Source organism: Dasypus novemcinctus, chromosome X (assembly GCF_030445035.2).
Source record: "Dasypus novemcinctus isolate mDasNov1 chromosome X, mDasNov1.1.hap2, whole genome shotgun sequence".
Taxonomy (NCBI): Eukaryota; Metazoa; Chordata; class Mammalia; order Cingulata; family Dasypodidae; genus Dasypus; species Dasypus novemcinctus.
In genome coordinates this window covers 27,287,738-27,315,403 of record NC_080704.1, presented here as the reverse complement: position 1 = coordinate 27,315,403, position 27,666 = coordinate 27,287,738, and the positions used below count along the sequence as shown (strand labels likewise).

Genomic DNA, 27,666 nt, shown 5'->3' with positions numbered 1-27,666 from the left:
GAAAAAGTAAAATAATGCAGTAGATTAAAAATTAACAATTTATGGAATTAAGTGTGAACAAAAATGCAACAGTGTGAAGATCATTTTATACCAGCATAATAACATGGTACAGTGGAAAGAACATGAGATGAGAGGCCAGGCAGGAGGGTAGAAGTACACACTGCCACAGTCCACACTTAGCAGCCTTCCTGATCTTTTCTTTCTTTCCCCACTCCCTTCCTTTTTGTCCTACCCTGCAACTCTGTGCTGCAACCGTACTGAATTATCACCGGTTTTCTAAAGGTCTCTTGCTGCCTCTCCCAGGCTTGTAGCACACTGCCCTGTGAGTGCCCTTTACTCTCTCCCTTTCCCCCTCTTCTTCCCTTTGGACTGAAGTCAGAGATCACCACCTCTGAGAAGCCTTCCTTGATTTGGCCTAGATTAGGTCCCATTTCTTTGTGGTCACTCACACAGCATCCCATGTTGCTTAAACCTTGGGGGTGGGATGGGGGGGTCTCTGAAACCAAACCTTAGTGTTTCTGAATTCTCCATGGCGAACCGCAGGAGCAAAGCAGTTATTCTAAAACTGCCAGTGGATATTTGCTTGCTAGGGCTTTAAGGGTGGAAGGGAAATTGTGGCCAGGCATTTTTTTGCCGGGAGGAATCACGTCCTTCAGTCCTCTTAGTCATGTAGATATATCAAGTTATCAATTCATTTTCCTTGACGTAACCCTCCCCGCCCCCAATGTTGGTGAAATAATACAAAGGTCAATACTTCAGACACGTTCTGTTTTGTGCGAGGGGTATCCCTGGAAGTTTGTTTTGCTTTGTTTTGTTTTTTGCACCCCCATTCCTTTTGGGTGTTTAGGGATTTGGTATCCCTCCAGCTGGGCCAAAGGGATGGGTTTGGGGCTCACAGGATTGGAAAAGAAGAGAGATGGGAGAAGCAATTGCTACGCACCAATATGACTACAGACATGATTTAGAGATGGCCAGCGCAGAAATCCCTATGTGAGGATCTCTAGAGGCCACAACCTGTTTACAGAGTCATTTTCTTTTCTGCATCGGAGTTGCCTTGTGATAGTCTTCGTTTTTCGCTTTGCCTAGGGAAGTGGAGGGAGAGTTGGGTTTATGAATTGTGAAGAAGTGGACCGAGGGAGCTGGAGAAACATGGAGAGCTGGTGTCAGACCAGAACGCCACAGACAATAGGAGAGAGGCCAAGAGGAGGCATTCCAAGTCAAAGGTGACCCGCGACGACCAAGATGTGTCATAGTTAGCCGGGATTCCTCCAGCATTCACGAAGGCACCGGTTTCCCGTTAGTCATCCAGCATAAAGGCTCAAGGTTGTTAGAACATGAACTTAAGAAGCTGAACAATTTGGGGACCCTGAGGTTACATTTTGGAGGTTCCGTCTGGGATAGGGAACAGGAAGTAACGGACTTTCTTAGAATTTGCTAAGGATATTACTCTTTGGTGCCCAGAGATCGGGGTTAGTTTCATGAAAAACGATTACCGAGGTAAATAACTACCTGAGGCACTGGAATTCCGAAAAGCCTCAACTTCCTTTTCTTTTCTTTTTTTTTTAACGGGGGTGGGGGAGCGGGGCGGGAGCACACCGTATCCTATATCCTCAGTATCTCTGATGAAACCCTTCCTCCACCTCCACCACCACTCCTGGGGCGCTTAACTTAGAGCACGCTTCTGAACATCCGCTGCTGCTGAATAGAGAGTGGATTTGAGGAATGTGTATTCTCAAATACTTAGGCTAGCGGCCTAGGGAAAGACAGCTTCCATCTGCTCTTTGGGGCTCTACCAGGGTGAAAGGATGCCCTCAGAGTATTTAGGAGCCTCCACTGCTTTCCAGAAATTGGCAAGAAAAGTGATTGAAGACAGGAAATATCTAGAAGGGTTAGTTTATTTAAATGACATGGTTTTACTTTTCTTGGTCTTGGAGGAACAAAATGTCTCTGTACGGTACTAGACCCTCCGTGAAACACTTTTTTTTTTTTTTTTTTTTTTTTTACTATGAGTGTAAGCGGCGTCATTGATTTAATGACAGTTTTGGTGGGGGGAGTAATCTGTACCTATTAAATATGTAGATTGATTGTAAGACCCATCCCAGTTCCAGAAACAGTAAAGTTTCAAAAGAAAGCATCTTAAGTCACAATGAAATGCCATATATGGAATGTCATATTAAAGGGTTAACACTGATCTTTATGACTCAAGGCATCACTCACTGGAGAATTCTGCTTGCTTCAGGGAACACACACATTTCAGTTCCTACTTGAACGAAGGACAGAAGCCTCTCTTCTGACAGGTCAGTGACACACCATGTAATGTACAGCTCAAAATGTACTTCGGTCGACTAACGTAGGAAAGTAAAAATTCAGTGATTTACAAATGTCCAAGAATAATGTATGAAAATTCAAATGTTCAACAGTTAATGTACACAATTTTTAAGTTTACTTTAGGGTTTACAGTGGTGTGTGCATGTGTTAGTTTAAAGCTTATTTTATAGTTTAAATCCGAGAAGGGGATCTTTTTTCCCAAAAGATTAAGGTGCTTCTCCTTATTTTCCCCACCAAGCAAGTAATGTGCTTTTTTAGCCTCTTGGGAAATATGGCATGTTCAAGTTGGCTAGAAAGGGATGATTGCTTTTAACTTCACATCTCACTCAAAGTTTATCTGGAGAATGGTCTAGTGAGAAATGGCGGCAGGGGTGGGGGTGCGGTGAGCAGAAATGCTATGATACCTCCATTTAGGATCAGAAAATGGACACCCTAATTTAAGGTTAGTTGCAGAACCACTGGCCTCCAACTCTTTTATTTCTGTCATCTCCACTTTTTCCACAGGGCTTTCACAACACGACATTTACAAAACAGCCCTATGCTTTAGTGCTATATTTCTAGGCCAGGAAAATGTGATATTCGCAAAGCATTAACCAGAATTCGATAGCTGGTTGAACGCATCACCAGTCCTCCGACTGCTCTTGCCATCTTATTTTGACGCAAATAGAAACGGAACAGCTTTTTTAGATCCGGCATTTCTCTGTGTGGTGCAGACATGCCATTTTCTATGAATTTTTCCACCTCTGGGAAATGTACGTCTGAACCATGTAACTGTTGTGCAATAAGGCAAGTGGAACTATGACGCAATAATCCACTGCAAGTTGCCTTGCAAAAATGATGTCATTTGGCGCAGAGGCAGTCACTTTAATAACGACGATATTTGCAAAGCTCCCTCCACGTTGTCCTCGAGTCCCCACCCCCACCGTGTCCAAGAGGCAGACAGACATTTTCCGGGCTTCCAAACCCTCATCTGGTGGCGGGCGGGCGGCCCGCAGGGGCTCGACCCATCGCTCGTGCAGGCGGACAGAGACCGCTGCCAGGGCACGAGCCCAGCCCAGCGTCCCTCGCCCCGACGGCGGGGCCGCCGGGGACCGCTGGCGCGGCGGGCCGCCCGTCGGGACTTGGCGGGCCGGACGGCGTGGGACGCCAGAGGCGCGGGACAGCCCTCCCCCCACCCCGCTCCCGCTCCCGCGGCGCCGGAAGTGACGCCCGCCTAGCCAACGCCGGGCTGAAAGATGGCGGTACTGGCGCTCGACCAGGGGCAAGGTAAACACCCTCTGGGCTGCGGCCCGCGAGCGCCTGGGCCCCCTGGAGGCGCCGGCGGGGGCCGAAGGCGCCTCCCCGGCCCGCTCCCCACCCCCCGGAGCCCCGCACGGCCGCCTCCCTCCCCGCGTGGCGGACTTCCGCGTCGCGAGTCCGGCGCCTGGAGCCCCCGGTCGGACGGCCCCGCCTCCCTGGGCGGGCCCCGAGCGGCTCCCGCGGCCCACAGGGGGCGCGCGGCCTGGAGCGGCCCCTGGCTCGTGGCCCCACAAGCCCCGCCCCTTTCCCGCCCCTTTCCCGCCTTCCTCCACCCCCGGCGTGGGTGATCGTGAGGCTCGGCGCGCTTCGGGGCAGAAGCCCGGAGACGCCGTCGTCGACGCCGTCGCCGCCGGCGTTTCTGCCGCTTCCCCCCGGCCCCTGAACCTCTGCCTTCCCCCCGCAGCCCCGAATCGGCCCTCCCTCCGAGCCCTGCTAGGCCCTCGGCGTTGGCGAGGCTGGGCCCGGCCCCGACGCCGCGCCTCCCTCCCTCGTCGAGTCCGACCGTCTCGACTTGCCACTCAGCGCTGTCTTCTTTCTCAGGACTGGTTCGGAGGGGACCGCAGGCGCGCAGACTCTCCCCCCGCTGGAGCGCCCGGGTCCGACCCGGGAGCGGCCCCTTGTAGAGGTGCGAGGAGCCTGTCGCGTGCCGTTCCGGCACCCCGCCCGCCCACCGACCGGCCCGCTTCTTCCTCATGCTTGCTGCCGTCCACTAGAGGCTGGACAGGACCCCCGAGGTGCGTACCCGCCCCTGCCCGGCCGGCCTCGGGGACCCGGGCTTCGTCCGCGGCCCCGTACTAGGCACCGATTCCGTGGCCTCTGCGGAGTCTCATCCCGATCTCCACAGACCTGAGGTGAAAAACGTTTGGTAGACGCCGGTACCTAATCTGTCTTCTTTTGAGCTGATTTAAATTGTTTGAAATTTAATCTTTTTTTTTCAGAGAAAGGACAAAAAAAAAAAAAAAGCATAATTCAGCCATTTTTTGCAGCACACAGCTGCAGGTACCATGATTATTTTTTTCCCTAACCCGTTTCGCTCCTTTGAAAATTCTCTTTTTGCCTGAAATAGAACTATAGGAAATTCGAGGCGTGAAATGTGGAATCGGAAGGTCTGGGGTTCGACCGTGTGATTCTCAGAAAACCCCTTACCGAGTCTGGGTTTCCTTATCTATGAAATCTAGTCAGTAGTACCCACATCACAGGGTAGTGAGGACTATATGAGGTCATACGTGTGAAAATAATCCATAGTCGTAAAGCATTATACAAATGCGAGGCAATTGTTAAAGTAATCTTTGCCAGAGTGTTTAATGTTGTAGTGGCTAACTGTTGCTTTTTAAATTTCTGTATGATAACTATAAGCAGTAAGTACGGAAGAGCAAAGCAGTGCTGTGAATCGACTAGATATATAATAGTCCCTTTGCTTGGCTTTCCTCCTATGAAATGCTAACTGGTTATTTAAATAACGGTATTCTTTAATTCAAATTTAACATTACTGTAGTGCTGTACTATTCATCTTTCTAGGCCACTTCTGCCGTTTTTCTTACTCAGAATATTTATTTAGCACCTTATATTTGCCTGGTTTCTTATATTTTCCGATGTAATTTCACCTTGGTTAGGCTGGTTAAATTCGAATTTAGAAAATGCTTTTTAGGTGCATCCTAGTTTTATTGGCTATCTTTCATATCTAGGGAACAGAGTGCCTGAATACCTCTACTAATTCGAAAGTTGATTTTAAAGAGCCTGTAAATGCAGTCATATTTTTGTAATTCTTAAGAGGTCTGGAAATGTGTAAAGATTTCAACTTTTTGGCACTTAATATATTTATGTAATGTAATTCCCAATTTTTAATCATTGCAATACTTAGTAGGTGCTTAGAGTCACAGTTTTTTAGTGGTAGAGGATCATAATTTGCTCCCTTTATTGTTGATTAACTTGGGGAGAAAATAGGATAGCAAACATTTCTGGTTTAAAAATTGAGTTTATTTACCAATTTTATATTTTACATGCATAACAGGTCAATATGGAATCATTCTATACTTGGACTTCAAAAATGTAGTGTGGTTTGACTTTGAAAAAAATGGTCCACGAAATGTGAAAGAGAAGCATTTTCTAGTACATTATTATTTCTAGCTAATATGGTTTACTGAGTAATTAGATGTTTTATTAAATTTATAATCCTCTAGTTGAATACCAGTTGTCTTTCGGGCTACACATTTTTGTTTTGCGAAAAGATAGAATAATGTAAGGCGGTCAGGATTAATATAACAAAAGGAAGAACCTACTTTAATATGGCAGCTTTTACACATTGGACTTACCATTTGCTCTGAAGATAAAATTTTGGCAAATCACTGCTTAATTGGGAATTTCAAGGTTTGACCTTCTCTCTGCCTTCATTTGGGGTATCTGGGGCTCAAATCTCAGAATCAGGGCCAGCTCTGTGAATGTTCATAAGGGTCCCACGTTTGGTTTAATAGTCTGAATTTAAAACCAGCATTGCACAAAAAAAGATGATTTGGTGATTTGGTGAAATTGCTCATAATTTAAACAATACTAGTAATTTAAATTTTTAATTTTTCTTAGAATGACAGTCAGCCAATTAAAAAACATGGCAAGTTGAAAGAAACCTCTGGAGAAAGGAAAAAGCTTTATATTTTAGTACTTTTAATGACACTTTTCCCTGCTTTTTGAACATGGGACCCCGTGTTTTCTTTTCACATTGGACCCCACAAATTATGTAGCTGCCCTTTCCTGTTGTAAATGTTTTGAGAGTGAATTTATGAGGAGAATGACTCTTTACATTACTGGGGGCAGGGGAAGGGCTGTTGTATTAGGGCATTAGTATATATCTCCTTTGAATTGGAGTGCTGTAGCTCGTGTGGACTTTTTTATTGAAGAGAAATGAAAGTTAGTGGTGAGGCAGTGTAGTATAGTGGTTAAGTGTGAAAACTCTGAAATCAGGCAGACCCCAACTCCACCACTTATGAATCATCACCTTGGGCAAGTTACTTAACCTGTGAGCTTGGATTTCCTCTTCTTTAAATCAAGGATGATTACAATATGAAGGGTCGTGAGGATTAAATCTTAATTTACCCAACAAATATTTATTAAGCACTTACGAGCTAAGCCCTCTTCTGAGTGCTGGGGATATAATATAGTCAACGAAACACCACCCATATTTTTGGAAGCAGAAAGTAAATTAAGTAGAATAGATAGTATATATCGCCACTTAATATTCTGTGGAGAAAAATAAGGCAGAGAAGGAAGAGGGGGATTATCTGGTTGATGGGGTGGGATTTGCAATTTTAAATCGAGTTAAGGGAAGGCCTCACTGAGAAGATGACAGGAGTAAAGAGTAAGGAAGACCTGAAGGGAACCATACATATCTGGGGATGGAGCCATCTGGCAGCAGGAATATCAAGTGCAGAACCTGGAGGTGAGAGCGTAGCTAGTTTACATGGAACATCTGCAAAGAGGCCAGTATTTCTGGGGCAGGTATTTATTATTGCCATTTTGGGAATCATCGGACAGTCTTGTAACCACAAGACTCTGCCATGGGTATATGTTGTGTTGCTGCTGGTCCAAAACTGAAAGACCCTTTTCAAAATTAGAAAATTTAAATTTGGAATAAAGAAACTAGAAAAGGGCAAGATATTTCCTCAGATTTTCTGTTTTCAAAATTAGACCTTAAAGCTCATCTGGCTGAATTGTTGAGGCAAATCAGAATGGATTAAAAAAATGTATCCTTTATCTCTAAGATCCTTGACTATAATTCTGCATTGTGGACTTAAAAAAAAATCTGTATCATAACATCAAGACCTTCCAAAAGACTTAGCTTTGTTGTATAATTGCTGTGGAAAATGAAAATGCTAACATTACAGTATTTGTGATTTCATGTTAGGATGTAACTTAAAAGATTTAGGGTTTTATTCCCCAATAGAGGCTTTTCCTAGAATTCTCGCTGGATCCGATCTCTAAAGGCAAAGGAAGCTGTTTTCCATGACATCACTCTTGGACGACTACTACTTGAAGTGAGAAATAAGCAGAGAAATATTAAATTAGATAAAAGTCGCCTGATGAAAAATAGTACCGAAGCAGGTTTTCTTTTTCTTATAAGGTGCCTTGTATTATAGGATGACTAAGTGCTAAACATACCTGAAAAGTGAAGTAATTTGGATAATAGGTGCCAACCTGGAGGCTGGAGAACCCAGAACTTTCATAATAGCTTAGTTAAATGGTCATTTTGCAATTTGGTGTACTGAATTATAAAAATATTTTGATGGACAAGAAAGAATTTCCAGAATTAAACAAATTAAAGTTAACTTATGCAGCCTTTTCTCTCATATTAAACAGTTGTTTCTCAGTTTGAGTAGTGTATCTGAGTGTGTGCTCATAGTCTCCTTTCAAAATTTTCTTTCCCTTTAGATTGGCACTTTGAGGAGTTGGCCACTTTGAGACTGTTGAATTTAAATTTTCTACTTTATACGTTACAGAAATTATGAGAAATTTTATGACTCAGAAATCATTCTATTTTTATCCGTAGTAAGCCTTGCATTCTCTTTAATAAGCAAGTATGTCATTTTCTGCATAGTCATCACTTTTAGTAGGATAACAGTTTGAGGATGAAGCTAGTATGAAATAAATTTTTTAAAAACTGAAAATCAGTGTATTATAGCAACCTCTGAGAATCTAGCTTTTGTACTGAATAGCTTAGGGTTTTGTATGAATTTTCAAGTAGCTGTGGGAGGAATGTGAAAGCATCAGATTATTGCTTATGGCATAAACATGGAGGCTAGTTAATTTTGGAACATCTTCTATTTAATTTCTTAGATTTTTGCCTTCATGTCCAAATGACTGCCTTCTAACTGAAAAGGAAATATTTAATTTCTTTGCCTTTAATTTCCTGTCCAATTTTACCCCCACCAGACATCTTCCATTACTGGTCACCAGAGAGTTTGGACTGTTAGAAATTTCTGTGATAGTAGCAATAGTCTTCTAGGACAGAGATGAGAAGAGGTTGTTTTGTGTAGGTATATGTGTGTGCGTGTGCATGTTGCCATTTATCTCTTACCATACTTTCAGTGATACTTAAGCCTTTCGTTCTCTCGACTTCTTTATACGCTTAAAAATTACTGGGCTTCCAAAGAGTTTGTGTTTTATGTGGGTTATATCTACTTCTACTTACCATCTTAGAAATTAAAACTGGGAAATTTTAAAAATTCATTTTAGAAAGTAATAATAATCCCATTACAGGGTAACATTTTAGTAAAAAAATAGCTATTTTCCAAAGCAATAAAAACTTGGCGAGAAAAGTGGCATCATTTTACATCTTTTTGTTATGGTCTGGCTTAATAAAAGACAGTGGGCTTCTCATCGGCTTCTGTATTCAGTCTGTCGCAATATCCTATATCATGTAGCCTCTACTCATGAGAGGAAGACAAATAACTTTTTTTATTCTTATGAAAATAGTTTTGACCTCACAATGGCCCTTTTAGGGGATTGGGACCTCAGTTGTCCCTGGACCACACTTTGAGAATTACTATAGTAATCATTTTTATGCATTGAAAATATAAGTCTTTCTTTTTTCTTTAGTCAGTGCCAAGCTTACAAAACAAGACACTCTTAAATACTTCTTTCCTAGTAGTATAACTTTGCCTTGTCATTTAGTCTAATTGAGGTTGTTACCGTTTCGAAAAAACCTTCTCTTTGAAATTCTGAAGGCCAAGTGTAGAAGTTTTCCATATTTATATACAGGTTTATAAGCCACAGTTTTCCTTAATCTGATAATCCATTTTGAAAAGTGAGGATACAGAATTTCTATACATTGCACATTTTGTATGTCAGTAAATGTCTTTAAGTCTCTTAAAGGATTTTTTTCCCCATTCCTCATTGATTTATAAAGTTCTTATTTAAATTCTCTGTTAGTTGTACAATGATTAGTTCTCATAATTATTAATTCTTCCTTAAATTGGTATCATTCTGTATTTAGAGAATTCTTATGCATAAGATTTTTTTATGCTTTTTGTTTTCTTCCTACACTTTCCTTTTTCTAGTTATTTTTTATTTATTTACGTGTGTTTTTGTTTTGTTTTAATTTAAGCCTCATTCTAAGTCATTGTTTTTCTTTTCTTTGTAACTTCCAGGGTATGGTTTGTGAACAAACCTGGTTTTGTTTCACGTGTTCATCTGTAAGTTTGGTTGTTTGATGCCTTTAACATTGATGTTATAGATCAGAAATACAGAATATATAGAAATACAATGCAAGCCACATATGTAATTTAAAATTTTCTAGTAGTGCAGGAAAAAAAAAGTAAAAAAAGACAGGTGAGATTAATTTTATTTAACCCAGTATATCTAAAATGTGATTTCAACAATCAATATAAAATATATATATAATGGATATTTTATATTCTTTTTTTTGTACTGAGTCTTCAAGCTTTGGTGTTTATTTTACACTTAAGGCCCACCTCGATTTGGCCTAGTCACATTTCAGGTGCTTAATAGCCCCATAGCTAGTGGCTTCCATTTTGAACAGCACAGGTATAGAGTAGCTCTGTACTCTGGTTAATTCAAAAAAAGTCTGAGAAGCCCATTTCCAAGGCTAGAAAATTATACTTGTGCAAAGAGAGAAAAAATGGAGAACAGTGCCATTGTGAAATGAAGTCAAGTGTTTTAACTACCAGTACATCTCCTGATCTCTTATACCTGCATTGTAATAAACCACTAGGGAGGAGTGGGGTCTGTAAAGAGGATATTGAGGGGTCTCAAATCCCTGCGGTCTTGTGGGTGAAAAACATTAGATAAGAATTGAACCAGGGAAGCCAGCATTTTTTAAAAAATCATTTATTTATTTATTTTTTAAAATTACATTATGAAAAATATGAGGTCCCATTCAACCCCACCGCCCCCGCCCCCCACTCCCCCCACAGCAACACTCTCTCCCATCATCATGACACATCCATTGCACCTGGTAAGTTCATCTCTGAGCATCATTGCACCCCATAGTCAATGGTCCACATCATAGCCCAGACTCTCTCACGTTCCATCCAGTGGGCCCTGGGGGGATCTATAATGTCCCGTAATTGTCCGTGAAGCACTATCCAGGACAACTCCACGTCCCGAAAACACCTCCACATCTCATCTCTTCCTCCCGTTCCCCACACCCAGCAGCCACCATGGCTACCGTTCCCACACCCATTCCACATTTTCTCTGTGGGCATTGGATTGGTTGTGTCCATTGCACATCTATGTCAAGTGAGGGCTTAGATTCCATATGGGTACTGGATGCACTCCTCCCGCTTCCAGTTGTAGACACTCTAGGCTCCATGTTGTGGTGGTTGACCTTCTTCAACTCCATGTTAGCTGAGTGGAGTAAGTCCAATAAATCAAAGTGTAGGAGCTGAGGGAAGCCAGCATTGATTGAACTCTGGTAGGGTGCCTTGCTTTGGGCTAGATGTTTTACTTGCATTAATCCATTTAGTCAGCACCCAATTTAGTAAGGGGATGATAGTGATGGTGTTTAATATATGGGTAGAAACCCAGTTTAGGAAGTTAACTAATTTTTTCCAGGTCATACAGGTGCTAAGTATTAGTATGTGCGCTGATTTCAAAGGCTTTGCTCTTTCCAACCACACTATTTTGTATGTTCCACAAATCAGATTCTAGACTTAAACTCTGTTTCTAACTAGTTGTGTGATCTTGAATAAAAAGTCAGTTCTCTGGACCTTAAAGTTCTTCATCTGTCAAATTAAAGTTGGGCTGGGTCCCGAAAAAGACTTTATATGAGAAGGTGTGGGCTAGGATTAAAAGTGCTGTTACTAGGGAGAAGGGGTTCTTAGAAGTTAACTTGACCATTAAAGGGTCAAATTTATGATATTGGCTCCCTTAGCACCAAGCAAAGGGATGATAAGGCTTAATATCATGGAGTACTTAAGGGCCCTGTATTTTTTTAAGTGCTTTACCTGTATTAACTCATTTACTCCTAATGGCTATCTATGAGATAGGTTTTCCTAATATTAGTATCCCCATTTCACAGACGAAGACATTAAAGCACAGAGAAGCTAAAAAGTGTGTTCCAGGGTCACACAGCTAATAAGAGGCAGAACCAGGATTCAAACCTAGGCATCTGACTCCTCACTTGTACTCTTACCTCACTGCTTCTGTCTAAAGACTGTATCATATTGGTCCGTTAATCCTTGAGTATTTCATTTTTTTCTACTTTCATACATGCTTCCCATAAAACTATTAAAATACTGCTGTAGCTCTAAAGCTATTGTTGATAGATGCACTAAGCTTTTTCATATAGGTAAGAAATTACTGTTTATGTCTCAGCTGTCACATTAGTTTTAGAAGTCAGTTTAGATCAGGTAAACATCAATGCACTGCTGAGACTAAAAATTAGTAATAGTTTATTTACTCTGCATACTATATAAGTAGATATACACATCTGTAAAATCATATAAAAGGTAGGAGAAAAAAATGAGAATTTTATGCTAAAAAGAGTTTTGAGGTCATGTTTAATGCCATCACTTTACAGGTACAAAGACATGACCAAGAAAATTTGAGTAATATAATCAAAGTGTAGCTATTTCTGTTTCAAAATTGTATTAGTTAGGACCCTTGATTATTAGAAGGAAAATTCAATCTAAGACAGGAGTTCTTAACAAAGGGTCCGTGAGCTTGAATTGAAATTCAAAAAAGGATTATTCTTATGGGGACATGTTGGTGTGGATGTGATATATTTCTTAAGTAATACACATTATATGTGGACTTAGTAAGGGGTTCGTGGTTTTCACCTGACTGGCAAAGGGGTCTGTGGAAGAAAAAATGTTTTAAGAACCCCGGATCTAAGGTAATAAAAAGGGGGCATTTCTTCTCTCTGAACCCAAAGGTAGGAATAGAGCTAGGTCTAAGCACTGGCAAAATGCAGGCCTTAGGGAGCACTCCCTATCCTTTCTTGGCTTCTCTCTGCACAACTGCATTATTCTTCTTTCTCAGTTGACTGGCTTTCCCTGATACTCAGCCCACATGGCAGAAGTTGGTGCCCACGGCTTCTCTTTAACATGTTCCACTTCCGGTTCCAGCCATACACAGTGAGCGCATGTCTCCCTTTCTCTCCCCTCTGCATTTCTAAATTTTTGAGAAAAGGGTGTTCATCGTGATTCATATTTCCTATCCAGTCTGACCATACGTGACCGGGGAAAGGATCACACTGGAAGTCTGCCTGCTAGGAATCTACCTTGGTGGGCTGGGAGTCCACCGAAGATCATTTGGGCACTCAGGCAGGAGCTGTCCTTACATCTTTGGGGTCTTTTGACTTACAGTTTACCAATACCCCACCCCATCCCCCTTCTTTGCTGTATGATGTTTTCACCATAGTGAGTATCTGGATCCTGAATTGCTTTTTTTTTTTTTTTTGAGAGAGAGAGAGTGCAAGAGAGCCTAGTAGCTCCTTTACAAAATTTCCTTTACATGGTGTGTTTTTCAGAAAGGTGAATATTAGCTGTTTGAGGTATTTTCAGATGTCTGTGATAACTGTTGAATAGAGAGGGATGCTTTGACAAGAAGTGAAATATATGGTGTTTTAGGCACTGTCAAAATAACAGATTAATGAAACACAAAGCAGTACTACTCTCAAGTATATGAACACTTATGTTCAGCCTTCTATTATTAAATCTCCAGTACATGTGACCAATGTATCTTGACAGTCAGAGTGATAATTGGTATCCAAGATGTTGAGAAAAAATGATAAAATAGCAAAATTTTCATACAGTTTAATTTGTGTTTTTTCTGATTATTTTGAAAATTGATAATTAGTGTGATGTTAATAGCCCTCTTCTAACCAGAATGCTTGATTAATCAGAACACTACATTGTGTATAGTGTTCTTTTGTTCCCAGTACATTTATTTGTGTACATATGCCTTCTATCACTTGGAAAATTCTAAGCTCGTTAATTTTACCTTTAAAAATAATTCAGATAAATAAGACCAAATGAATAGCTCACTTTAATTTTGAATGTGTTAGTAAAGTAGTTCTGCCAAGCATTGATTACAGTGTCTCAAATAGATTTTAAGTTTATTTTTTGAATTATAGACAGCCCTCGTCTGTAATTGAAATGAAATGAAAGTAGATTGAAAGTAGATCACTTTTTTAAAGTATTTTTAAAATAGAAAAGTTGTAGGTTTACAGAAAAATAGAGTTCCCATAGATTGCTTTTTGATGAATGGAGTACTAATAAAAATTTGATATTAATTTCGTCTTGTGTATATGCTGTCTCAGATAAGTGAACATAATATGTGTTAGAATCAATAGGACTTAAAGCCAGGTTAGGGACAAATGGATGTCTATACACCTAGTATGCCCTTGATAAGATGGGGAATACAAAAGAAAAAACTGTTTGGGGGGAGGGTAGAATTATGATTCTGTTTCAGACATCAGTTTTTGCCCTGTGGGGCATCCAGGAGACATGTCTAATAGGCAGTTCGATGTAGATAGGACTGTAATAAGGATAGAGATTTAATAGAGATTGTCCAAGTATTGATAGAAGTAGGCATTGGTACAAACCATCGGTTTAGATGAGATCCTTTAAGGAGAGCACATTGTTTTGATGGTAAGAGAAAGTGGGCAAGAACAGAACCCCAGGGAAAACCAGTGTTTAAGGTACCCCTTAAACAAGAAAAATGAGTTCACGAAGCAGTCCAAGAACAGGAGGAGAATTAGGAGAGAATGGTGTCATGAAGCCGAGAGCACAATGAGCCAAGGAAGTAAATTATGCTGCAGAAAGATCCAGAGAAAAAAGGGACTAGAATTTAACTGTTGAATTTGGCAAGTAGGGGCTCTTTACATATTTTTTTCATGAACTTTTTCTTTTCTTTCTTTCTTTCTCCCTTTTTTTTAAAACAAGAATGCACTTTGATTGTAGATAAATTAGAAAACACATCAGCAGAAAAGGAAAAAAAGTAAAACTGCCTGATATTCTACTATCCAAAGATAGCCATTTTTAACATTTTGGTATATTGTCCTCTCAGACTTTTTTCTTATTTATTAACATGGTTTTCTGAGATAATCTCAGACTGGGATAACTGCTGAGTTAATGAGTTAATATGGCAACATATTGATGAAATAAAATAGTGAAAACTAGCGATAACCTACTCACAAGAGTGGAGATGTGATGCCTTTAGCAGCTGCATTTTCCTCTCAGTTACAGAGGGCTCTTCCAAATCCAAGATACAGAGGGCATTCCTGAAAGGCACATACCTACACACCTACCATAGTGCCTGGCACACAGAAGTACTCATCCTTCTATTAAATAAGGGAGGAGGCATTGGTAATTAGAGTGGTGAGATTGGCAGTGACAGCCTCCCCGATGAAGGAGGTAGAGTATGTGACTGTAGTCAGCCACGCTGCCAGTTGCTGTAATGTCCATCCAAAGGCCCAGCCAAGGAAAGGAGTGAATTTAGGAGATTTGGTCCCAGCATTTTCACCAACAGGATTAAGAGCTATAGATGTTGGCTGCCACATCCTTCGATTGCCTTTTTCTAGGCTGGCACAGTCTAGATAGCACGTCATCAAATAACTCAAACACATGGTTTCAAGGTATTCCAGATAATACTTTAAAAATGGCTGTAGTATCCCAGAGACTTGTCCTCAGTTTGGAACATTTCTCATTGTGCATCAGCGTATATCAGCAGGGAATTCCCTCATAAGTGTTGAAAGGGAAAAAAATGCCAATAGGCACTGAAGGTCTACCTGAGATTAAAGGCCCATAAGTTTATAACAATACCAGTTAATATAGTTTTAGGTTAGCAGGGCAGTTACAGAGGACAGGCAAAGGGGCAAGGGTAATGAAGGCCCTGGCAAGAGAGTTGTTGCTCTGAGGTATCAGAAGATCTAGGTTGGAGAGGGAGAGAGTTAGATGATAGACCAAGTGAAAAGAGAGGAGGAAGGGTAAGCCACAGAGCAGGAAGTTGGTAGTTAAGACCAGTTCTGGAAGGAAATTATATCATTGATGTAGAGGCAGTGGCCACTGGAGGTTCTGAGGACAGGGAGAGGGAAAAACAGGTATAATATGGGGGGATTTTCAGAACTTAGGAATTGTCCTGAATGACATTACAACGACAGATACAGGACATTGCATATCTTGCCGTAACCTACAAAATTGTGCTGGAGAGAGTTTAAACTACAATGTAAACTTTAATCCGTGCTTATTGGCAATGCTCCAAAATGTGTTCATCAATTGTAATGAATGTACCACACTAATGAAGGATGTTGTTAATGTGGGAAAATGTGGGAGGTGTGGGGAGAGGGAGAATATGGGAATCCCCTATATTTTTATGTAGCATTTATGTACTCTAAGTTAAAAAAAGTAAAATAGTTCTGGATCATGGCAAGGTCTGAGGAGTTTGGGAGTAGGGTTTAGAACTGGAGTAAGGGCAAAGTTGCACGAGTTGAGGTGATTAGGGAACTGTTACTCTTGGGATTTGGACGGGTGATCTTTTTTTTTTTTTTTTTTTTTATTGACTTTGTAATAATATTACATTAAAAATATATATGTGAGGTCCCATTCAACCCCACCCCCCCACCCCCCCTCTCCCCCCCCCAACAACACTCGTTCCCATCATCATGACACATCCATTGGATTTGGTAAGTACATCTTTGGGCACCTCTGCACCTCATATACATTGGTTCACATCATGGCCCATACTCTCCTCTATTCCATCATGTAGGCCCTGTGAGGATTTACAATGTCCGGTGATTACCTCTGAAGCACCATCCAGGGCAGCTCCATGTCCCGAAGACGCCTCCACCTCTCATCTCTTCCTGCCTTTCCCCATACCCTTTGTCCATTATGTCCACTTTTCCCAATCCAATGCCACCTCTTCTATGTGGACACTGGATTGGTTGTTGGACGGGTGATCTTATGTGCACATTTGAAAGGTGAAGAAGATGACTATAAATGTGGAATTGATCAGGAGGTCTATATATAATAAGTGATAAGGGGGAATAAAAGATGGGAATTTTTTCTGAGCAAAAGGGCAAGTTTTAGAAAATAGAAAGCTAAGAGAAGGTTAGAAAGTAGGTCTGTAAGCTATAGAAGAGTGGGGTTTTTTACCCCCTAGGATAGGTGCTGCTGGGGATAGGGATAGGAAGCAGGAGGCCTGGAAGTTGTGACTTTGAGGAAAACTCTGTCTTACTTAAATCGGGGTGGAGGGTCCTTTCTGTGTCTAACATGAGCATATAGGGGAGTTTGTTTACATTGGAACAAGGTTCCACAGGGCACAGTGGAAAAGGTTGGGAGGGAATTGGAGGATGGGGGAGGTCATCAGGGAGGAAGCTTGGTGCTGTATGAGGATGAGAACTGAGAGAGGATAGATGGTCTAGGGGGCGGTATCGTGTGAAAAGGAGAAAATTACTTTGCTTCATAAATAGTCTAATAGATTGAATTAGTTTATTTTGCTTTACTTAAGAGATATAATTACAATTCCACTATCTTAGCCTCTTTTCTTTGATATGCAAATATGTAGTTTAATTTCCTTTAAAAACTATGTTTATATTTTAAATATATAAGTAATACATAATCATTGTTTTTAAAAGTAAAGCTAATGGGATAAGTAAAAAGGAAAAGAAGAACCTCAAAATCTCCTGAAATCCCACTATCCAGAGACATCATTTTGGTATATATTCATCCAGACTTTTTCTTATGTAAGCGTGTTTTTGAAAATATACTGGATATACTGTGGTTGCCTGCTTGTTTTTTCACATAGTAACATCTGATATTCTCTGTCATAAAGGTTGATTATTGCCATCATTTTTAACAGTTATAGTAAGTAGTACATTATAGGACCGTGCATATTTAATAATCTATTGTTGGGCTTTTGAATATTTTCCAATTTTTATTATAAAGCTACAAAGAAAAAACTCTTATGTAGGTACAGTTTTGCATATTTATCTGATTTTTCCTTTGGATAAATTTCTAGAAGGAGTTTTGAGGTCAGTGTGGTTTAATTCCTTTTTTGTCTCTTAAAATTTAGCATTTAGCTGTGAGACCTTTTTTGTGTCACAAGTTTGGGGTCATGTTTAAGTTCGATGAACACTTTGAGATCCATAAGATATATATGGTTTGTAAGTTAACAATTTGCCATTGTTTGGTAGATATTTCACAGATTTTCCCCCCAGATACGGAAGCCAAAAACATTACCCTGCAAACCTTTATGTTGACTTCTCCCAAAGGGCTTGTACATTTAGGACTTAGGCAGTGGAAATGAGATAATTATAAAAATTGTTTAAGCTCTAGGTTAATCATGTCTTCAGAACGGATGGAAATGATTAACACGGTTTTCTTTGATTACTTTTTTTCCAGGTGATTCATGGCAGGGGACGTGGAAGGATTCTGTTCGTCCATCCATGACACCAGTGTCTCTGCTGGGTTCAGAGCACTGTATGAGGAGGGATTGCTTCTTGATGTCACTCTGGTCATTGAAGATCATCAGTTCCAGGCCCATAAAGCACTCCTGGCCACCCAGAGTGATTACTTCAGGATTATGTTTACTGCTGACATGAGGGAGCGAGATCAGGACAAAATCCATTTAAAAGGTCTAACTGCTACTGGTTTCAGCCACGTCCTGCAATTTATGTACTATGGAACTATAGAACTGAGTATGAATACTGTTCATGAGATTCTACAGGCTGCCATGTATGTCCAACTTATAGAAGTGGTGAAGTTCTGCTGCTCTTTCCTATTAGCGAAAATCTGCTTAGAAAATTGTGCAGAAATTATGAGACTCTTAGATGATTTCGGTGTAAACATCGAGGGAGTCAGGGAGAAGTTGGACGCCTTTCTGCTAGACAACTTTGTGCCACTCATGTCCAGGCCTGACTTCTTGTCCTATCTAAGTTTTGAGAAGCTCATGTCTTATTTGGATAATGATCATCTGAGCAGGTTCCCAGAGATAGAGCTGTACGAGGCTGTGCAGTCTTGGCTGCGGCATGATAGAAGACGCTGGAGACATACCGATACCATCATTCAGAACATCAGGTTTTGTTTGATGACACCATCCAGTGTTTTTGAGAAGGTTAGTGCATTTGAAAGCAATAGACAGGACTCGTCATTTAGTTAAGGCAGTAGTATGTCTTTATAGATAAGATTCTCAGACTGGTCAGGAGCCAAAAAGAGAATGAAATAGTAAGAATAGTTTATGTATAAGAAGACTAACTTGTTGTAGTTCGTGCATTTAGGTTTTTAAAACACGTTTTGTGGGTGAAAAATGAACCAGGTAGGTGGTAGTGTAGTTTCATTTTAAAGTACTTTTAAAGTTGAAGGGTTATTATTTAACCCAAACTATTGAAAGTTTGCTTCAGCTTTTCTTTTCACAAAGTAATTAAATCTGAACCGGATCAGGCTAGCTGTCCCTTTTTGTAAAAACAAATTTGAATAATACATGCTGAAATTGAAGTTGAGAGGAGTTTTATAGTTCTGAATAATGTACCTTAATACAATTTCTTATTCCTCTAAAATGACTGAGTAAGGATGTATGAAATAGCTCTTGAAAACCATTAGGCACCAGTAGCAATTTTCCTTCCTACTTTCCACCTAGTTCTGTTTTTCCCCATTTCACTGTGAATGCTAACTAACTTTGACCATGAAAACCTATTTGATATGTCTGAAAACATTGTTTGTCCTTTCTAAACCAATAGACTATAAATCCTCTGTCTAAACTGATCAAACATCCCTGCACATATTTTACCATTTTCATAGTTCTGCTATCTTAAATAGTCTCTCTCCAAGACAGCCTTGGCCTTTTTACATGTAAGCATTTTCATTTTTATATCAGTCTCACTTGTGATCTTTTCTTGCCCAAAGGAGAGAAAGCAGTTTCAGTAATTGCTTAACTTAATTGGTTTCTAATCACATGGTTACCTCTGGGGCTCTGTTTACCTCTTACATCTTTTCTTCTTTCTAGAAAGCACATTTAAAACTTTGGTATAGATACCCTTTATGTTAAACAATTCCTCAACTTTAGTTACCAGACCTGGTGATAAAAATATAATATTTACAGAGGAGAGTTGTTTACACCATTTGAAAAATAAACAAATTTGCACCGTTGAGTAACACCCAGCAGTTTGGCATGTTTGGTTTTTTTTCTCCCCTCTGAAATGCTGTGAAATGTCAACTTAATATTTTTCATAGAGAACTCAGTTTTATGGGATTTTGTCTTTATTCTAGCGATGTATTGATTTGGTAGAAGTAATTGAAACTAAATACATTTCTTAATTATTCTTTGTTCAGTGATAATCAGCCCCACATCAACTATGTAAATCATTTGTACGTGATGTTTTGATTTTGTTTCTTACTATTGTTTTTATTGCTCTCTTTCCCTGGGGAGCCCTGTTTTGTCTTTATACATTTAATGCAAATGCTTTCCTACTACCAAAACAAACAAAACCCCTGCAACTTCAGTCTAGATGGAAGTACTCGTGAAATAGAAAATAATATTTCCCCCCTTGTGGGAAAATATTTTGGATAATTGATAGCAGTAAATGATTTTTAAGTGATCAGGAAGAAACTTTTTATATTCCAATTATCAGATTAAGGCAGAAGATTGTGACAGTTGGTTGAAAGTTAATACTGTCGGGTAATTTTGTAAATTGTATAAAATATCACTGGTACCACTGATGGATTGCTTTTGCATATTCAGCCTCAGGCATATTTATTGTCCATTGGCCAGGTATTGGGAGTCTCATCAGAATAAAAATGTTGTTAAGGTGTCCTTCTTGAGTTAATTTCTTAGGAAAACTTATAAGGATCAGGCCATAGAGAAATCTGAATTTTTTTGTAATGTAATATAAATAGTTCAGTTTTTAGTAATCAAATCCTAATAAGACAAATACAGAAGATAGTAAATATTCTTGCCTTAGTGATATGTGAGATTTTAATGTTTATCAAAGGAATCTATTGTATTCTAAGTAACGAAAAACACTGAGGCAGATTTGGGACTTATAGATCATCTCTAGAAATAAAACTTCAAAAACTCATTTACCAAAAAAAAAAAAAGGAAAATTTGGTTAGGAAAAGGGGAGAATTTAGAATATTTTACACCATACTGTTTTGAGCTCCTTGAAAATAGGGCCCATTTTTTTTTTCTCTCTCTTTTCTCCTCCTATACTCAGCACACTGCAGAAACAAGAGGACATTTTAACATCCACTATATATGCACCACACCAGAGAGGGCACATGTAGCATAAAGATATATGTTACATCTTTGCTGGTCCTTTTTTAGTAAGAGAATCTACCTGGGGAAAAGTGGAGGCAGTTTTGAGTTGTGATTTTATCCCATTTGCTGAAATTTAGAAAAATGGAATTTTGGTATGTGCTTTTTCTTTATTTTTAGCTTTAAACTTTTAAAAATTTCCTATTATGAGATTTTCTGAACATACAGAAAAGTTGAAAGAATAGTAAAATGATCACCCAGAAATCTCCATGTAGGTTACTAGTTGTTAATATTTTGCCATATTTGCTTTAGCTAGCTAGACCGGTAGGGGGTATGTATGTCTGTATGCATAATTAGTTTTGTTTTTTGTTAAACCCTTTCAAAGAAAGTTGTAGACAGTATGACACTTCACCCCTAAATACTTCAGCAAGCATCTCCAAGAGTAAGGATATTCTCCTACATAACCATAATGCCATTGTCACACTAGGAAAATTAATGGTAATTCTTTAATGTCATGTAATAGCCAATTTGTAGAATTTTCTCAGTTGTCCTGAGAAACCTTTTTTTTTAGCTGTAATTCATGAACCAGGATTTAATCAGGATTCACACAACACGTTATGTCCCTCTTAATCCAGAATTGTCTCCTTTTTTCCATTTGTCATGAGGATGTTCAAACATACAAAAAATGGAAAGAATAGTATAACAGACACTTGTGTAACAAACACCAGATTGAAGAACTCTTAATTTTTTGCCATACTTGCTTTCAATAGAATTGTTTTTCTTTCCTGAACCTTTGTAACATGACACCTTACCCATAAATACTTAAGCATCCCTCTCCTAAGGATATGGACTTTCCCCTACCTAACTATACCAACATTCCACCTAGTAAAAGTAACAGTAAGACTCATACTAGCTAGCCCATATTAAAATTTTCCCAGTTATCCCCAAATTGTACCAGAATCCAGTGAAGGTTTATGTATTGCTTTTAGTTATCATGTCTATTTAGTCTTTCTTAATCTAAAGAATAGTTCCCCACCTTTTTTTTTCCCTTCTTCTGAAAAAAGACCAGCCCACCAGTCATCTCATGGTGTGTCCCACATTCTGGATTTATCTGAGTACTTCCTTATGTAGGTGTTAACTTAGGTCCTCTATTCCTTTTGTGTCCTGTTATGTTAGCACATCTACTTTTTTAGCATTGTGTTTTATTATTGCTATGAGACAAAGTGTTTTAGGAACAATTATAGGAGAAATATTGTAATGGCAGAAGAAAACCACACAGCATCTCTCTGTTCAAACTTCAAATTCTTTCATATTAGGAAGCTGAGTAGTGCAGTCATATGGCTAAAATCATTAAGAATTTTATTCACACTGCTCTGTGTATGTTTGAGATTCATAAAATTTCCCTCCCCACTTTTTAAAAAATTTAGAGCCCTTTTATTTCTGTTTGTTGGGATTAAAACTAGCTAAAGTATTAAATTGAAAGCTTATTTCTTATAAAAAATTAGTGTGTGTCTATGACTCTGGAACTGCGCTGTCCAATACGGTTACCACTTGTGGCTATTGAGATTTTTGAAGACTGAAATGACAAAAAGGTTGTAAATTACTTTACTAATTTTTATATTGATTATGTGTTGAAATGATAATATTTTGGGTTAAATAAAAGATATTATTCAATTTTACCTTTTTAATTTTTTAATTGTGGCTACTAGAAAATTTAAAATTACACCTTGGCTTGCATGTATTGTTCAAGTTATATTTCTATTGCACAGCGCTGCTCTAGAAGTTCAGGAAATGAGCTGGGTTTTTTTTTTTTAGATTTTTATTTATTCCCGCCCCCCCCCCATTGTCTCTTCTCTGTATCCATTCACTGTGTGTTCTTCTGTGTCCACTTGCATTCTTGTCAGGGGCACCAGGAATCAGTGTCTTTTTTGTTATGTCATCTTGCTGTGACAGCTCTCTCTGTGTACGGCGCCACTCCTGGGCAGGCCGCGCTTTTCTCACGTGGGGTGGCTCTCCTTGCAGGTGCACTCCTTGCACATGGGGTTTCCCTATGCGGGGTACACCCCTGCATGGCACAGCACTCCTTGTGCTCATCAGCACTGCATGTGGGCCAGTTCACCACACAGGTCAGGAGGCCCTGGGTTTGAACCCTGGACCTCCCATGTGGAAGGCGGATGCTCTATCAGTTGAGCCAAATCTGCTTCCTGTGAGCTGTTTGTTAGAAACTCTGCATATGCATATAGTAAACAGCCTTTTTTACATATGTAACTTCTCTCCTGGGTCTCTATCTTTTGAAATGTTCCTTACAATTACTGTTAAATGAACTTAAACTGTTCCATGGAGTTTCTGATAAAGATACCCATTATTTGAATATAGTATCTTTCTCAGAATCCTTTTTCTGGCCTCAGGAAAATAAAAAGCCACTGTACAAATATCCACTGTACATATATCCATGGTGGATATTTTAATTCTTCCTTTGGTGGTAATGATCAGATCTGAGCAGGGGCATCAGAGTAAGGCAAAAGAGAGTGTCTTGCCTCTTGCTAAGGAAGAGTCCCCACTGATTGCAGGGATCTACATCATGCCCTGTAGCTGTGCTGAAAACTTTGGGTTTATTCTTTTGCACTATCTTTTCTCCTAGTCCTCTACTGGACTTTCTCCCCAGCTGAAAACAGATGTCTTGACTCTTACACTGAGTACTTTCTGGAACCATCAGGGAGACCAGGGCTTCCAAATGTTCTCATAGACTTCTTTAGAGGCAGTGAGAGCATTTATCTGAAATATCTATGTATGTGCCAGGTATGCACTGAATGCTGCCTGCATAAGTAAAGTTTATATATTATGTCCATTTTATAGATAAGAAAACATGCTCAGAAAGGCTAGGAATCTTACCCCAGAACAAATGGCACTGTCCATACTGGACCCCAAGTCTGCTTGCTTCCTGATCCTGGGGGCTTCCTTTTGCAGATGTCAGATGCAGGAAGCGTGTAGTTATCCTGGGGCTCAGCCTGCTTGGTTTAGAAGTTGTTAGAGTTGTAAAAATTCTAATGTGTTTGCATTGAACGAAATATTATAGCCTGAACAATTTAATGGCATTGAGAAAAGTATAAGATGTGGGGAAATTTTTAAGATGCAAAAGCATAATTCTGAGGTTTTCACTGTAATAATCAAATCTGAAAATAAATTTTTGAAGGATCTTGTCTTTTGATGTAGTTTAAAAATTCTTCCTATTAATATTTTTAAAAGATGAATAAAAAAATAAACTCTCAGCCCACAAAAAAAATTAAAAAAATAAAAATAAAAATCATTTCAATATGTTTTGATATAAAAAAATTCTTCCTATGATTCATTTTTTTAATCTGTAGTAGAGTCCTAGTTTGAAAACTAGACCACAGTTTCAGTTTTTACTTATGCAGGTATCTGTGGCATGTTTTTATACTAGCTCTGATGTTCTTTGCAGAGATAAGGCTTGACATTTGTCATTCTAAATTTCAGTGATATGAAGATTTAAATAGTTTAAACTTTGCTCTCTTTGGTATTTTGGTTTTTAAAAGACAATTATTGCTTTATTGAAAACATTTTATGAAGTAAATATGTATTTGGCAAAATGCGTATTACACTTGACTTTAGTGCAGAAAAAATGTTTGCAAAATTAAATTATTCATTAAAATATCCATATGTTGATTCTTTAGTACAGTGACATTTTAATATTTTTGAACCCAGGGCATCTTCAGTGTCATAAATATGCATAAGGTAAGACTCAGCATACCAATGATCTCCTTAGAAATTGTATTAATATGTAAAGTATCGTCAAATTATAATAAAAATCATTTTTCCAAAGGGAAAAGTCTTTAAAATCCTATAAAAATAAAAAACAATACATTAGATCAGCTTTGCATTTAAGATTTTATAGTTGATTTTTCTTTAGCTATTAAGAAAGTAGTTTAAATTCTGAAGTCTCAAATTTATTCTTTATCCAGAGAACTCCACTTGTCATAGGTAAACATTGTTAGAGAATCTTCAGAAGTTAGTCTTATGATTAAGCCTTTTATTTGACTTTCCTTCTGCCCTACCATTTTTATAAATAAAATTATTTACATAGTTGAGATTATTTCCATAAATAGGAGGGAAAACTCCCTATAAACTGTGAATTCAAAAAGTAAGTTGTACCATCTAATTACTGGCATAATCAGATAATAAAAGGTGGTCTTAAATCTTTTTTAAAAAATACATTTTTTAAAAAGACTTATTTATTATTATAATTTTTTAATTTATTTCTCTTCCCTTCCCCTCCCCCCCAGTTGTCTGCTTTCTGTGTCCACTTCTCAGCGGCACCTGGAGTCTGTGTCTCTTTTTGTTGAGTCATCTTGCTGTGTCAGCTCTCCGTGTGTGTGGCGCCATTCCTAGGCAGGCTGCATTTTTTTTGTGCGGGGCGGCTCTCCTTAATGGGGTGCACTCCTTGCGCATAGGGCTTCCCTATGCAGGTGACACCCCTGCATGGCACAGCACTCCTTGCATGCATTAGCACTGCACGTGGGCCAGCTCACCACACGGGTCAGGACGCCCTGGGTTTGAACCCTGGACCTCCCATGTGGAAGGCAGATGCTCTTATCAGTTGAGCCAAATCCACTTCCCCAAAAATTACTTTCTTTTCTACCTTTTTGGGCTTGTAAACTGTTAATTTCTAATAGTACTCTATTACTATTACACCAAAATTGGAAGGAAATTAGATTTTCTAAGTACATTTATATTTCAATTACGTATTTTTTACTTTATGTAAATGTTGAAGGTATAGAGGGACTAACCAAATTGTGCTGAAATTCTAATTATTAGAGTGTTGTCCTGAGAGGCCTTTCACCCTTGTCACTTTACCTCTGAGATTCAATTCAATATTTTAGCCTCTTGCCTGCTTGGAGAAGAGAAGATGGGTAAATTCTTATTAAATTTTGTCTTTACCTTTTGGTGTTTGACTGATTACAATATTACTGAAAGGATTTGTGTTTAGCATGAACTAATTTTTTCATAGCCTGATTCCTGATCATTAACTCAATTTTTCAGGACATAGGGATTAATTAAGGGTAATTTGTACTTTTTTTGTGATTTTTGTTTTACATAAGTCAGTGTAAGCTTTACTTTTTAGCGTGATTTTATAAAGATTCCTCATACCAGGGTAGATGCTTTTACAATACAACATAAAAAGACCTGCTCCACATTTTACTGAATATAGAAATCATATCGAATGTAGCTGTGGTTCCCAGAGATATAAATTTGTTTTAGAACTTAGGTTTAAGTGGAGCCCCATGACAGTTAAATGCTTTGTTTCTGGATATTTCTTTTGAGAAGATTGGGTCACAGTAAAGAAGGGATGATGAAAACTGACAACTAGGACTCAGTCTTCTACGTGATACCTTACATTCACCATTCTGAGAATTAAATTAGCCTTTTGGATATGAAAAGGGCCCGAAAGTTGTCTGCTTATACAACTAATTTCTTTCATAAAAGGGAAAATATCTAAACTGGAGGCTTATCCAAGGTTTCACAGTGACTTAGAAACAGTGTCAAGCCCAAGACCGGGTATCTTGAGTTCAGGGACTGTTCCTCTCCTGCCTGACATTGATGGATAAATAAGAGGCATTTTCCCCCCCTTTTTGTATAGTATAAGTGTATTGGGCATTTTAAAACTCATTCTAAAAGATGAAATAGCCAATAATATTTTAAGTTGGCTAGCTGAAAGTCTAAAATAATTTTAGATTGTAGTCAATTTTAGTAGATTTTTTTAAATTTCAGATTTTTTGTCAAGTAAAGGTAGTAAGCTCTGTGAATGTGACTCTTTTAATTTCATTGCAAATTACATTTGAATTCTCTCAAAATGAAGAGTGATATATAAAGATTACCTTTAATAACTTAGGAGTTTAATATATGAGTTATATAACATTTTGATGGTGAATGGAGAAACAGAATTTTTGCCCAGTGGAAATGGGCTCATGCTATTATTTCTCTGATTTAATATATATTTACAGGAACCACGTTCAGAATTAATCATTTCTCATATTTTCTCCCTTGCTAACTACATGCATATGTGCATGCACACAGTTACATTAAACCAAAAAAAGATTAGAGCAGGAAATGGGTGATTTAAATTTTCAGATCACTGTTTCTAAGAGGTAATGCACTTTCTGGCTATTGGTATTCAGAATAAGACAAAATGCTTTCATAACACAACTTTTTAAAAGTATCGAAGCAAAAAAAGTGATGAAGGACTATATTCTTTCCAAATTTTAAAACAAGACAGGTTTTTAAAAAATTCTATGAAAGGATTAGGAAAGTAATTCAGAACATGAAAGAAATGTCATTCTTTCCATATCGCTTTCTTTTGTGAGCACCTGATACACAGATAGTTAAACTGTGATATGAATGGGAGAAATACTTTTCCTATGAAAAAGTGAGCCACAGGTTTCTTTTTGGATGGCTCCCTTCATTAATGAGTTTTGTTTTAGTTTTTTGTTTGTTTGTTTGCTTGTTTTTTTTTATTAATGAGTTTTAAATGATTCCGTTTACATGGAAAGTTTTAGCCCCAATCTTTTTGCTTTCAAGTAGAATGTATCTATAGTTACTTTGTCCAGAATTGTTAGGCATTAATTCCCCATTTCTATAATGAAAGGAAAAACTGGTTATGCTCATTGATAATGTATGGTTTTAGAGGAGAATTAGAGTAATAAATAGTTCTGGAAAAAGGGCAAGGCAGATCTAGAACTTCTCAGCTTGGTGGAGAGAAATAGGAACTAAATTTCTTGGTTAGAAGACCTAGTATGGAAAAATGAGCTATCAAAGACACAA

The 27,666-nt window shown here is 38.7% G+C and overlaps 1 protein-coding gene across 1 annotated transcript in view; it reads left to right on the top strand.

Annotated features, from left to right (window-relative positions):
* The first annotated feature begins 3,523 nt into the window (after positions 1-3,523).
* The window catches only part of KLHL15 (kelch like family member 15), a 35,407-nt gene continuing 11,264 nt past the window's right edge, over positions 3,524-27,666 (top strand). The window contains exons 1-3 of the mRNA XM_058292172.1: positions 3,524-3,594; positions 4,168-4,361; positions 17,982-18,693. Of these exons, the coding sequence (XP_058148155.1) occupies positions 17,989-18,693 (705 nt within the window). The 5' untranslated portion in view covers positions 3,524-3,594; positions 4,168-4,361; positions 17,982-17,988. The remainder of the gene's footprint in view (positions 3,595-4,167; positions 4,362-17,981; positions 18,694-27,666) is intronic.